Source organism: Tursiops truncatus, chromosome 9, assembly GCF_011762595.2.
Source record: "Tursiops truncatus isolate mTurTru1 chromosome 9, mTurTru1.mat.Y, whole genome shotgun sequence".
NCBI lineage: Eukaryota > Metazoa > Chordata > Mammalia > Artiodactyla > Delphinidae > Tursiops > Tursiops truncatus.
Genome location: NC_047042.1, coordinates 18,243,712 through 18,258,143, shown reverse-complemented (window position 1 = coordinate 18,258,143; position 14,432 = coordinate 18,243,712). Strand labels below are relative to the sequence as shown.

General features: G+C 40.9%; 1 protein-coding gene across 25 annotated transcripts in view; it reads right to left on the bottom strand.

Moving 5' to 3' along the window:
- LOC117313575 (uncharacterized) overlaps nucleotides 1-13,713 on the bottom strand; it is a 101,376-nt gene extending 87,663 nt beyond the window's left edge. For 12 of the 25 annotated variants that reach the window (XR_012334184.1, XR_012334191.1, XR_012334196.1 and 9 more), the window contains exons 1-2: nucleotides 13,123-13,713; nucleotides 12,690-12,910 (exon numbers count right to left, since the gene is read on the bottom strand). Coding sequence is in view for 3 of the 25 variants with exons in the window: in XM_073810189.1 (XP_073666290.1) it covers nucleotides 12,857-12,910; nucleotides 13,123-13,713 (645 nt within the window). In the remaining 22 variants the exon portion in view is untranslated. Of the gene's footprint in view, nucleotides 1-11,266; nucleotides 12,416-12,475; nucleotides 12,911-13,045 lie in introns of those variants that run through there. The other 13 variants (XR_012334200.1, XR_012334199.1, XR_012334198.1 and 10 more) reach the window with 6 other exon arrangements.
- Between the last annotated feature and the right edge of the window lie 719 nt (nucleotides 13,714-14,432).

The following is a 14,432-nucleotide window of genomic DNA, read 5'->3' as shown; positions in this document are numbered from 1 at the left end:
TTGGTTAAAAGATCACACTCTCTAAACATCTTAGAATAATTCGTTGTAAAAGCAGGATGAAATGTCACTATGTTTAAAGTAACAGATGATAGCTCCTCCCGGTTTAAAATGCTCCTATATATTAAGAGGGGAGGAGTATAGAAATAAGGCTTCTTTTTCACAAAAAAACCCTAAACACTCATTAAAAAGACAGACTGATTCCCAGGGTAACAAGACTTGACCCTTATCTGCTACAGAAAAAAGGGTCAGTCCATCAGAATATTCTAAATTTCTTAGAAAACAATTTACGTTGCTGTTCTGATGAAATCTCCAAGAAGAAATGAAGGAAATGGTTCATGCCAATAGTACATCCAAGCTTCACAGGTTGGAGACATCTACTAGTACAGCAACACTCAAAAAAAGAAATGGGTAAAACAAAACTGTCTTGGCACTGTAACTTTAAATAAACATTTTAGTGAAATGCTTCATTCCATGTATCTAAATGTTTATCAAAGTAGTAATTTGCATGAAAAGTACCTGAGGATGAGGTCTGTGAAAAATGCAGATTCCTGGGCCACACTAAGGAGTTCAGCATATGGTTCTTAATGAATTGGTACATTCTTAAGAAAATTATGAATGATACATAACATCTTGTTTGGGGGAACTCTGGGTGGAGCCCTGGAATGTATAGTTAACAAGCTTGCCAGATAATTATGGTAGTCAAACTGGCTTGGGAACTACCGACCTGCAGCAGTTCAACATGCCTGTAGTAGGTAAACATTTTTTAAAGTGGATTTTTTTTTTTTTTAAAGGCTTCGTAGCCACGACTATAACTCTGGGCGTTAAGAATTTGCCTTCAATGAAAAATCAATTAAGTTGTTAGAAATGCAAGACCAACTAAGTTCTGCCTTGAGAATTAAATGTGTGATGATATTTCTACCAGTTCTTTTATGTAGTACTTTCAACTAACACTTTGGAAAAGAAATTTGTTGGTTTCTGTGTAACAGAACATATCAACTTATTTTATGTTACAAATCTTAGGAGTGATTTTCAACTTAGTGCCAAAACTGCCTGAAGAATATAAAATTGCTTGTGTTGTGGAAGGGATTGGTTAGTACGTTAATGGATTCAGCTTCATAAAAATGGGTATCAACATCATCTGTTGATTGTATACTGTTAAGAATTTAGACTAAGTATCTTTCTATGCAGAGATAAACATGTGTTTTTACCATGCCATTTTGGGATGTTAGTCCCTAGGCTTGTTGCTGCATATTGGTAAGCATCTATAATCTCCATCCATATTTGTGGGACCATAGCTCTTCCTTTGAATGAGCTACCAGACTCTAGCCCTGAACTTCCATCCTGTTAATAGGGTTGCTGAACTGTTTAGAAAAGTTAGCAGTGGGAAGGTTCTCTTCTCTAATGTAATTAAGTTAAAGTACCTGTACAGTTATTTTTGTATTATTATTATCATGCTTTGGAAAGGCAGATTAAACCTGAAAATTAAGAATTTATAACCAAACACCAGAGGATGGATAGGAATTTTCAATTTTCTCAACACAATTTAACAGTTTTTTTTTTTTTTGAGAGGAGGCTTTTACCTGCAATGGACAGAGAAAAGTACTAGGATATGCTTCACTTGGGATTGTTAGTCTTTCAAAGACTAATTGATGTTCAATTATTTTTTTTCCCCCTCTAGAATAGAGTGGCTTTGCTCTTGGTCACAAATCATTACTGATTTTAGGTTTCCTAACTTTTAACTACACGAATACATCTCTAACCCTCTTTCCTTGTCTTCACAATCAAAGTTCAAGAGCTTTTACTATTTTGCAGACTCATACCCCAAAACGAGAAGAGACCTAATTAATTAAAACATTTATTTGAGCACTTACTATATGTCCTGGGAATTAACGCAAGCTGTATGCATTTATCTGAGAGATAATGCAAGGTAAACACTGCCCTTCAGGGGCTCACATTCTAGCAGGGTGAGGAGATTCTAAATAATTTGGGTTGGCCCAAAAGTTCATTCAGGTTTTTCGTAAGACGTTACGGAAAAACCCAAACAAACTTTTTGGCCAACCCAATACAACAAACTGCTATAACAGAACTAAGTAAAAGGTAAATGGAATTATAAATAACAGTAGACTTCTTGGAAGAGCACCAGAGAAAGCTTCAAAGAGGAAAAACATTTGAACTGAAGGATGCATTCACAAGGGGGAGAGTAAGGGGATTCCATGAAAAGGTAATAACAAAAAGAAAGGAGGTCTGAGAGAGCAAGGTAAGTTTGAGGGAACTGAAAGCAGTAATGTGGGTCGAAGCAAAAGGAGCAGCAACTGGACCTCTGATTGGAAAAAAAGGCAGGAGACAACAAATCAGAGGGCCTTCCTTTATGCCACTCTAAGAAGCATGGACTCCATTAAAAGCATTTCAAGTAAGATCAGACTCACATTTTAGTAAAATCACTTTGAAGGATGACAGATGGATTAGAAAGGGCAAGATTAAAGCAGAGTAAGCTACATCACCACATAGTTAGACTCATTTATTTGGCAAATATTCAGGGCGACTGACTACTCTATGCCAGGCCTGAACTAAAGTAGTGGCAATGGTCATGAAGACAAGGGGGGTCAGACCAAGAAATAAAAACTCAGAATGGACATTACTTAGGGACATAACAGACACAAAGTATTAAAGAATTGAGGATGGTTCCTGGGTTCTGACAAGTTGTAGACCATACTGTTTGCATCCCATTATAAAAAATAATATCCAAGCATTTTGCCTTATCATTACAAACTAGAACAACTTTGAAAAAAATGCTTTCTGGTAATACTTGTCTGTTGTAGAAAATCCATCTGTATGCCTACAACCCAGAGAGAACCAGTGAAACCACTGTACTTTACTTCCTTTACCCCCATTTCTATCAAAGCAAACACAATATACAAAAGCCCTACAAATTGTAATCTGTTTTTCATATTTTTGTTACCATTTCTTTGTAGTATGTGATGCCCTGAAATGATTCTTTAAAAATAATTTTAATGGCTGTATTCATGGACATATCCTCATTTAAACAGATTCTGCTGAAAATTTATAAGCCTCTTACATTCGTCTAAGACTGACTTGTCACAATTAAAATGAGAGTTGAGATACATCAATGATTCACAAATAACAATCTAAAATGAATTTTGGATAATTTTTCATTATTCCACAGGAAAATAAGAACAATGTAGCAGGTTTTTCAAAATAATTTAATTTTTTTAATTAAGAGACTATGTCCTTATTTGCTGTTAACACCCGTTTTTTTAAAACCAAGGATATGGTGTTGCTGTTTAGAGAACTAAAAATAGTAACTATATTGGTTTCCATATTTATCATTTGATTCATTCAAGAAATCCCAAAGTCTAGGAACCAAGGTATTTGATTAGGTCTAAAATCCTGCCAACTATTTCTTTTTAGTTTGCCTCTCCTACATACTGGATTGCTACATTCTACCAAAAAAACCCTACAGAATAATTATTTAGCTTTGTTGACTCATATCTCAGATATATATGGACACACATTGTTCGATTTGTCCTAAATCCTTGAAGTCAAAACAATGGCTCTGTATTCCAGGGATATATAAAGTGTGAGCCTTTCCCACCTTAACCATTCTATGTTATAAAGGCTCGTATGAGACACAAGACCTAGATTATGAAGCAGAAGTCTTTGATTTAGAAGCAACTAATATAACGCGCTTGTTGGGAAGCTATCTAGTTGCTGACTGCTACTAATACATCAGGGAGTTACCCATGCACCTCGACAGACTGTTTATTATGATTAACAAGTACCCGGTTCTTATAAGTACCTTTCTTGCAAGTAGCTTAAAGACTTCTGGTACACAATGCCTCTTTGATGCATAGTAACAGAATGAGCAAGCAAGGAAATAAGTTCTGCCAGTGAGAGGGAGAGGCTGCAAGGGAATGAATAATCAACCTCTAAAAAATGAAACTACTTTCAAGTTCATGCTTTAAGTCAAAATAGCCTGTGATGTCAAAACTCTTCCTACACCCTCAATCTAAACAGGACCAGTACCGTACACATGTACCTTCACCTGAACATTCTGGGGCCCCAAGTTTTAAGAACTTTGCTGGTCTGGCTGTAATTATTGAGTTCTAAAACCAAATTTTATGACTGCTATGAAGATATTCTTTACAATGAGAATTCCTTTCCAAAGAGATTAAAAATGTATATATGAATGCTTAACTGTCCTCTTCCCATCTTCTTAAGCCTTACCTCATAACTTGATTTTGTAATCTGGTTCCTTCATTTTACTTTGCTAATTTATATTTCACAATGATTATATTTTAATTTTCACACAAATTATAGTTATTTCACAAAAATGCATTACAAGGAAAAACGATTTCGGTTTATTTACAAATCGAAAATTTATTCCAAGGGGAACATATGACTTGTTTCACGGTTTTAAAAATGGAAGACATAACCTAATATTGTTTATTACTATTATTTTTGGAATACATGATGGCAAGGGCTGGGGGAGTTTATGCATAGAAAACCAAGCATCTGCTTCTCTTCCACAAATAAATGATTTTACTAAGCACCTGGTACAGAAAACTTAACCATGTGTTTAAAGAGTTTACCTTAAAAAAATTACACTTTGAACTTGGCCTCCGATTAAACTCCTCTCAGAATTTAGTCCTTATCCTTGAACATAATTTGATAATGACCATTTGGCTGATAGAAAAAAGGCAGGTATACAGAGAAATAACTATGCCACAGCTATTAAAGTCTCATAATCATGAAATTTTGATTTTCATGACATAAACCTCTACTACTTCCAATGTTTTCTGTTTTGTTTTTCATTTCAGAGAAGGCTATTTGGACCTAAGGCTATGAATTAGGAAGTAATCTACTACCTAACTGCAATTCAAGGTCAGTTTACTTTGTAGCTTAATATGAGTAAAGTTTAAGAAAGTCTTAATCTCCCCCTCAATTTAACTATGCTAACCTCTGGTCATCTTTACAGAGGCTGAGGGCTTCAATAATACCAAAGTTTGATTTGTTAGTTAAATAGAACTAATTACTGCCTACAGAGGTAAGGATAACAAAAACACTTTGATACACATATATATGAAGAGTATACATTGTTTTTATATATATATATATATAATTGGATAGTTATTAATCAAGAGGGAAGTCTGTAGAGTATAGGGGTGGAAAAAAGGGGGAGCCAGTAAGAACGGGAACCAAAAATTAGGTGCCTACTCTATGTTAATGATCACCTAGGAGAGCAAGACACAGGATACATAAAGTACTGAAAACAAACACGAATGACTTATTTAACATAAGCATTGATTAGGTGACTGGATTCATATAAAAATGAAGGAAAAAAGAAAATATCAAATTTGATCATACCTAGGAAAATAAAGTCCGTAAAACCAAGTGATCTTGATGGATATTAATTTCCTCATTTGTTAAAAGCCTAAATCAAAATTAAGTCTATCACTAAAAACTAACCATAAGGCAAAGGTAACGCAAGCTCAGCTGACATACATTAAGTACAATTGTCCCTCCATATCCTTGCCCCACGGATACCAAGGGATGACTGTATAAATGGTATTCATTCTTAGCGTCTTCTGACGTTTAGCTATCTATGGACATTTACAATTATGACTTTGGTATCTAAAATGTTAGCCTCTAACAAAACAAAACAGTTTTAAGCACAAACTACAAATCAGACCCTTGATATACAAGCAGTATAAGTCAAGCTGTTTTTTTCAAAATGTGCAACTGTTGGAGCCTTGGAGGGCTCATTCTTCAAGGTAGCAGAACAACCTTCAGAAACAGCTGTAAGACCAATACAGTACCATATTTAACAATACCTTACGTGCTGAAACGAGGGCTTACACGTCACCTAAAAAAACCCTTAAATTCTATCATTTCTTCTGACTGCCAAATGTTCACACATGTTCTAAAAGCCATTAAAAATGAATTTTGCATGGGCATAATGAATTTAAGATGTACAAACATGAACAAAAATGCTATCCTGAAATTTGAAGCATTTTAGTTAAGTTTTTGGGAGCCTAGCATTTTAATAAGGAAGTAAGGAATCAAGGTATGTTTCCAGGGAATTCCCTGGCAGTCCAGTGGTTAGGAGTCTGCGCTCTCACTGCCACGGGCCCAGGTTCAATCCCTGGTTGGGGAACCAAGATCCCACAAGCTGCGTGGCACAGCCAAAAAGAAAAAAAAGACGTATTTCCTGATGTAGCAAGAAAATGATAAGTTCTGGCTTTTGCTATATAGGTATAAACACAGGTTGCCTGTGCTACATGGATTCTCAGCATGAAAGTTAAAACATCAAGACCTGAGTTGACGTTTTAGCAATATCTGGGTGCCAAACCTACTGTGAGACTTAAGCCAGTCATTTCCCTCTTTGAGACTACTTCCTCAAAATAAAAGAGGAGGAAAAAAAAGAGAGAATAAATGGCTTGAGCTTCATTGGCAAAAGGACTCTAGATTTTAAAAAAATAATGAAATCATCTGGTTTTAATCCAGCTTCTTTTCCTGTCTCATCTCTCAATGTACTTCATGCAAGACTAGTCAAACGGGTTTCTTATACTTAGAACATGTTTTTTCTATTCCTGTTCTATGCCTTTGCACATAAAGCCGTGCTGACAGCAAATACAGTTTCACTGTCCCCACCCCATCCATTACTGAAATCCACAAACATTTTGCCTCCTAGTTCAAAAATTCGATTTCTTCTACGAAGCACATTACCTGTTAACTTGGGTTCCTGGCTGAATGCTTACAGTAAATACCTACGTGGCTTAATCCCAAACTAGGTTATAAATTAATAGAGTAGAATTAGTAACAGGTACAAATATTTAAGTGAAGAGAACCAGGTGGCAGAAGCCAGATTAGAGGGCTAACACCACTGGCAAAATAGGTGTTAAATGGGGCGGGGGAAACAAACCCAAAGTTCTGTAACATAATGGTATGGAATCAACCAGAGCATTTTGCAACCGTTTGTATATCCAACTGAGTTGCTATTAACAAAAACACATGCTATCACGAAATTTTCAGGCATTTACCATCAAAGCATATTACGTTATGTGTACAACAAAACTGAGTGCCTATTACATGCCAGGAACTTTGCACTTTAGCTACAAAGATGAGACACCGTCTACCAGTATCTCATAAACTAACAGAAAAGAGGAACATAAACATGACAGTGTGATAGATACAGAATTAACAAAGAAAAGGGAATGTCTCATTTTCTGGAGATAAAAAGAGCAGCTATGTAGACCTGGGTCATTTTAACTTTAGTGGTGACCCATGAGGCTCATAAGCAGGAGACAAATGAACAAACCTGCATATCATAGGTTGTGTTCCAGCTTGATCCTCAAATGTGATGAACTGAGTGTTTTAAGCAAAAAAAATTGTTTGGAAAGATGTTTGACTATGTAAGTTAACCTAGAAGGGGAGAACAAAAAGTAATAAAATAAAAAAGAGAAACAAAAGGAGAAGTTTAAAAGCAAAAATAGCTCAGTTTTGAATTTGTTTAGTTTGAAGTACCTAAGGGACAGGTAAGATATTTAGTAGTTCCAACTGAGTTCAGAGATGATAAATTCTGGAGTCATCAATAGGTAAAGGTGTGGGAACTGATTAATATAATTGGTGAAAAAGTGGATGGGGTCACAACACTGGGTAATAGCAACAATTAAGAAGCAGAGGAAAGCAACTAATGAAAACAGGAAAGACAGGAGTAGCAACTAGCAAAGGGTATTAGCATATAAACCATGGTTTTTTGTTTTTTGTTTTTGCGGTACGCGGGCCTCTCACTGTTGTGGCCTCTCCCGTTGCGGGCTCCGGACACGCAGGCTCAGCGGCCATGGCTCACGGGCCCATGCCCAGCGGCCATGGCTCACGGGCCCATGCCCAGCGGCATGTGGGATCTTCCCAGACCGAGGCACGAACCGGCATCCCCTGCATCGGCAGGCGGACTCTCAACCACTGCGCCACCAGGGAACCATGGTATTTTAAAAAGTTATATTCTAAGGCATCAACTGCTATAGGTTATATAAGACCACCCACGCCTGGAGCATATAAGAATACAAGACTTCACAAAATGTTATAAATGCAAATAACTGCATATAGTCTTTTCTTATTCCATAAGATAAAACTTACTTAAAAGGCTGTGGAGAAAGGGAACTAGTTAACTTTTAGACATTTAAAGTCTATAGCTGGCACAAGTGAACCCTTGACCTCTGATGTTATGGGCAGAATATCTCCTCTCAGCCATCTAATTTTTCAAAGGATTTTTGTAAACTACTGAGTAGTTTATCTTGTCAACCTAACTGAAAAATGTTAACAGCTAAGAATTATGTTCCAGGTATCTTAAATATGGTAGGAATGCAAATTATTTGACAGAAATTAGAGCTAGAGTTCCAATCTGTCCCAAGAACAAAGAAACTGGAGAGGGAAAACAAGAATATAGTTTTAAGTCTAAGACACAAATACTATTATACTTTGGGAGGGGTACCTTTAAAAGTAAATACTTTTGAGGATAAAAAATATTAAAGTGACACCAAAAAATATTAAAGTGATAATAATCTCTAGGAATAAGTTGCTACATAATTTAACTTGCTTTCAGTTGTATGAAATACCATTTACCCTGGGTCCATAACCAATTTATTAGGACCAGCACTATATAAAAGATAGTTGTTTACTGAAGGTATATTCTGTACCTCAAAAAGACAATGTTGACCATGGCCTTTTCTGTTTTGTGGCGTGCATACAATAAAAGAGAAACAAAAACCCCCCATACCCACTTTTCTTTTGTAAGAAATACAAGTGCAAGATAAGCATTTAAGTATGCAGAGTTTATGGCAAACATAAGCACTGAAGGACAAGATGGCATAAAATACTTTTCTTGGACCACTCCAGAGAATGGTGAAATCTGTTTTTGCTACTTCCTATCTGCTTCATTTAGGCAGAAGCAGAATACTATTAGTTTTTCTAGTTTCCAGGTGAAATCCCGTACTTACAGATGTTTCAAACTTGAACTAAACGTCAACAGGGAAGAGACTATGGACCTGATTTTTTGGATGGCAGAGGGCAGGTAATTTCCAAAATGGTTTTTAGATATTTAGGAACAAACTTATTACCTCTCCTTAAAAATAATCAAGTTGACTCAAGGTATCCACACCCTGGAAAATTTTTTTGACCACCATTTGCAAATATGCATTTTAGGTTTAGTGTTAACACCTCGCCCAGCAAGAACGAGAGATGGCATTTTTTTTCAGGAAGTTAAACTAAGCAGGCTGTAATGCTGTTTAACCATAACATTTTAAGGTATATTTAATGGTTTCAACTCAAACAGTTCTCAGATATAAATCTTTTCATTCTACATTTAAAGGCCATTAAAGTCAGGGGTGGGGTGGGGCAAAGGAAAGTTTTATATAAAAACAAAATCCAGTGAAAGTCACATGTAATTCTGAATATTTTTTTTTTACTTTGAATTGTTTCAGCAAGTATGTCAAAAGATAGACAATGACTATTCAAAAATCCACCCCCAAAACTTTAAGAGCAGACAAAAGGGTTATCAATGTTTATGCCAAAAGCCCAAATTTGATTTACCGCAGAGCTTCATTTTACATACAATTTTAATAAGCCCTATTACTGGAATGCCAACCTTATAATACATAAAACACATGTAGCTACTAGTGGCTGGCACGGTGACACGTAAATGACAAGAGAAAAAGTGACAAAAATACAAGGGCAAAACTTATTGGATCCTCTAGTATCAGAGCAAGCAGTATTACATAACTTGATAAACCCCAAATACATCAAGGAACTGTAAACCCAGATAACAACCGGTGTTTGTATACTGTTGAAGTTTGTAGGTTAAAATGTCTGCTAGATGTGAGAAATATGGATGTTGAAAAATACTAAGGCCAGTTGTCTTCCCACCCTTTCGCGGGGCAGCACTATGGCTGTCCCATCAGCTGCCTCCCCACCCCATCTCACTGTGAAAGGGGAGGAAACCCTGCCACTGAGCCTCATCAACCCTCTACCTCTTCTCAAAACTGTGGTGATCAAAAGACGGGTTTTTTGTTGTTGTTGTTGATTTTACAGTTTGGAATAAAGTACCAAGCATAATATTTTTATGAATTCAGGAAGCCTGTGGCCCCTGGTAAACCTAAGCACTGCATCTGCAGCTCTGAGATGAAAATTTGGGTGTTTCATTAGAGAACAGGCACAAAGGAAATTGTCTAGGGAGAACATATTAATATAATGCAAGAAGATAGACAAAGACAAGAAGTAACTGCAAGTAGTATTTTAAATGCCACAGGAAAGTAAAGAAAAATTAGAGCTCAAGAGGTTCATGGGTTTGGCAATTAGGAACAATGAGGACCTAAGCTACTTAAAAGTACAAAACAAAACAAGGATTTGTTTCCATTAGCTTGCAATATGGCCTCTCTTCCTTATTAAGGCACAGTGAAGTTAAAACCTTCTGAAAATTGCCTTTAAATCTACTGACTTCATATTTAGTTCCTCTTTTCTAAGCCGTAAGAAAATTGCTATAAGGGTAAGGGAGTCGTTACTTACACATAATAGACCCCTGAAATTATTCAAGAATTCTTATAAGTAAAATGCCCAATTTATATTCATAGAACACACAAAAAAGTTTTGAACTTTAAAATCTTTGTGGTACTTAAAATAAATATTAAAAATTCAATGTTGTTTTCAAACTACCAAGTCTACAACTAAGACTAAAGGAAATAGTGCAACCTTGACTCCAGGTTAACTCATCTTTTCAGGTCCAACAAGCACTTCCTCCAAGCACCAAATATAGGTATTCAGTCAAAAAGCAAGTCAGGAGTTAGGTGGAAAAGTCTTTGTTGAATAACTCCCAGCTCTCACTCAACACCACCCAAGGAGAGAAGCCCTTTTAAATCTTCTCTAGTTCAGTTAATGGCTATTAGTTTGGCTAAGTGGGAAAAGACAAAAACAAAATTAGTCTTTCTTACTCAATCTGCCAATATCGACCATAAGAACTTCTGAGCTGCTGGAAATCTTCACCTACCAAGGTTCCAAATACTAAAATTAAAATTCATACTTGTACAAAAGTGATTTATAGAGGTACGCTTTAATATTTCATACTGGTGCAGGAATCTTAATAGTATTTACCAAAACTGATTATAATTTCATCTTTTATTTTTAAAAACCGCAGTAAGAGGGCGACAGAAAAACAGAAGACTAAGAGTATTGAAAACAGCCTTACGACTTCATGTACAACACTGGCAACTTTTATTCTGTATTACTAATCACGTCTAAATTAAAAAAACAAATCCACTGATAAGATTTCACATTCTTGTAGAATATACAGATAGGGAGGAAACGGGAAGAAAGTAAATACAGACGGAAAAGACAAGTTTGAAGAGGGCCCCTCAAATTTCAGATGATACACTCCTTGGTTTCTTCTTTTAGGTAACTAAAAGTGTTCCTGGGTATTATCACGCCTTTTACACTTGTTTCCAAACTTAGGGAATATTTTGCCATTCGGATCTGAGAAACTTTACGTTTTCTCAGAAAATAATCGATACTCCTCGGCGCTGTGGCCCAGGAACTAGACTCTCCTTTTTACTCAGTCCAGTGGCCCTTCGGGACTCACGGTTGATTCCGATTCCCACATTAGAGACCAGCCACCTTAAATAAATACACCTCGCAAGGAGAAAGGCAGGTAAGAAAATACGGCGCCAAACCTTCCCCTCCACCAACAGCCGTCACACCCCCTAAGGAGTGTCCCTCCGGGGGCTTCTCCCTGAGAGCTGCGGCTCTTATAAGCAGTATGGGGGAAGCGAAGCGCCCTCAACAGTCAACTCTTCCTCTTCAGGCGGCCGACGCCGACCGCACCACAGTCTCCTCCGCCCCAGCCCTTTCCCCTCCCCCGCCCCAACCTGGGTCTGAGCCAAACCCCACAGGAATGCAGCCCGGTCACATGCGCTGCGGCGGCGGTGGACGTGCCTCTCCCCCCGCGCCCCAAGGAGACCCAGCGCCATCTTGCCCTGACGCAGTTACTAAAGTCATGGGAAAATTGGTGTCTCCTCGTCCACGCCAGCACCCCGAAGTTTCGCAGAGGCCGAGCCGGGGCCCTCACCTCGCGCAGGGACAGGAGAAAATAGTCAAGGAAAAGCCTTGAGATTCCCTTCGCCACCGCTTGGGTTCCACACCGGCCGCGGCAGCAATGAACACCATCGTCACTGCTCTCTCTCCGCAACAGCCTCCCCCGACGGCTCTGGCCCCGCCCGCTGCTGCAGCATGAGGTCACCGCTAGCCAATCACGACACGCCCAACAGAACACCTCGGGCACTGATTGGCTGCACGGACCGCCTCTGCCTCTCCCGACTCCGCTTACCAAGCGCTCCGGGAGGCTGTGGAGCTAGAAGACGGAAACCGCCATTACGGGGAACGACCCCGAAAACAGGAGCCGCAATCACCGTGTTATTTTACTGGGGAAACCCTTTATTCTTTGGCTTGCCCCTTTGTTCTTCGAGATAACCGTCTCTCTGACCCTCCCTCGTTTAATCACCGCCGCATAAAGGAGTTCCCGCTCCCCTCCCCGCACATTGTCCCGCCGGCGGGGAAATCCTTCCCCGGGGCCAAAGTAGGAGGCACAGACAGCAACTGCACCGACGGCAACGGCAGCTTTTTACCCCGATACACGGTGGCAGGGAGGCGGCGCTGACGGTGGCTGTATTTTTCCTGCTGCTTCTCCCCCCGACCTCTTCCGTTTCTCGCTCCTCCATCGAGACGGCGCTGGACTCGCCAGCTCCGCTTTTATCCGGTGCTCGGAGCCTGCGCACTGGAACCGCCTCAGCCCCTAGTGGGCGTCGAGTGACACCCCAACCGAGTTCATCCCGCGCTGGAGGCTAGACTGAGGAGGGGGAGGGAAAAGGGCAGACCAGGGCTGAGGTGGTTTTGGGAGTGGGAGAAAGTGCATGGGGTGGGGTGTCTTTCCAGGGCCTCCAATCATTATCCTTCCACCCAGCAGTGGCGCGCCCAAGCTCACCGATATCCAGACTTGAGGGCTACTCAGGGAAAGGAGATAAAGAACCAATCCCATCAAATACCGAAACTTTCCCAAACCTTCGGTGAATTGTTGAATGCATCTCTTGTGAAATAGACGGAGATTCTGTCCACCGCTCTGCCTCCAGTTGGCTGTCTTCTAGCCGCGGTGGAGAGGGAACGGCGGGCGGCAGCCCACAAGCAAAATGGCGGCGGACAGCTTCGTCCCCTCCCCCTCTGCCCCTGCGGAGCGGGGCGGGCGGGCCCCGTGCACTTGCCGCCGCCGCCGCCGCCGCCGCCGCCGCCGCCGCCGCGGCCGCCGCCGCCGTCAGCCGCCATTTTCCCAGAGCGAGAGGCAGTGACACTGAGCGGGCGCAGGGGGCCGAGTCCGAGACGGTACCTGAGTTCGGGAGCGGCAACAGAGGCGGCATAGACACTCTTGAGCAGCCTCGCCGTCGCCTCTGCGTTCCTGTTGACTTTCTCGGTGCCCCCTCCCCTACTCCTCGGTTGCTGGTGAAGAGGCTGCGCGCTGCTGTTTGGGGAGGGGGTGTGTGGAGCCGGGTCCTGAGTCCGCAGTGGCTGCTGTCGGGGGGTCGTCCGACCGCGGAGGTGTGGACAGACTCCTTGAGGGTCGAGCAAATAACGGGGTTCGGGTGTCTGGTGTGTGAACATCACAGGTCAGTGCCTGTCGTCTCCTTGGGAGTTCATGGGGTTTGCGGGGTGGAGGGACGTGTGTTTCCAGGGGTAGGGGGCTTTCGCATCTTTATCTTTCCGGCGGGGGGGGGGTCGACGTTGGCTCTCAGGTGTCTTGGCGGGGGCAAGACGTTGGTTGTTTGAATCGAATTTATCCTTTATCTTCTCTGTCCCTAGAAAGGGAACATTATGGCGGGTTTTAGGGTTGGGGAATGGGAAATTGGCAGTTAAACCCCCTTGAGAGTGGGAGTTAGGGAGGGGGCGCGCTCCTCGCTGGCTGCGGGTTAGGGCCGCTTGTGTGAGGAGGGAGGCTTGTGACTGTTAGTAGGGTTTGTGTTGAAGTGGTCCCAGGAGCTGCCAGCTCTCCCTGTCCTCTACCGCATGTCGTTCAGGTGCTGGGAACCCGTCTAGGCCCCATTTTCTTCTGCTGCTTCCATTTCTTGCCTGGCAGTCTCAGGTTTAATTTTCTCATAAATACGAAGGGGGTGGAAAGAACGCCCTGGGTATCTCCCTTTGTGGGAGAACGAGACAGCTCTTCATCCTCTCCAGGAGAGGGTAAAACCGCCCCTGAGGTGGTCACCCCAGTACCCAGCCTTCTCAGTCTCCTCCCCCCCTCCTCTTGCATTATCGCCGTCCTTTACTGTAGCGGAGGCTTAGAAGCCACAATATGGCACATTTCAGGGAAGCTGATTTTGACC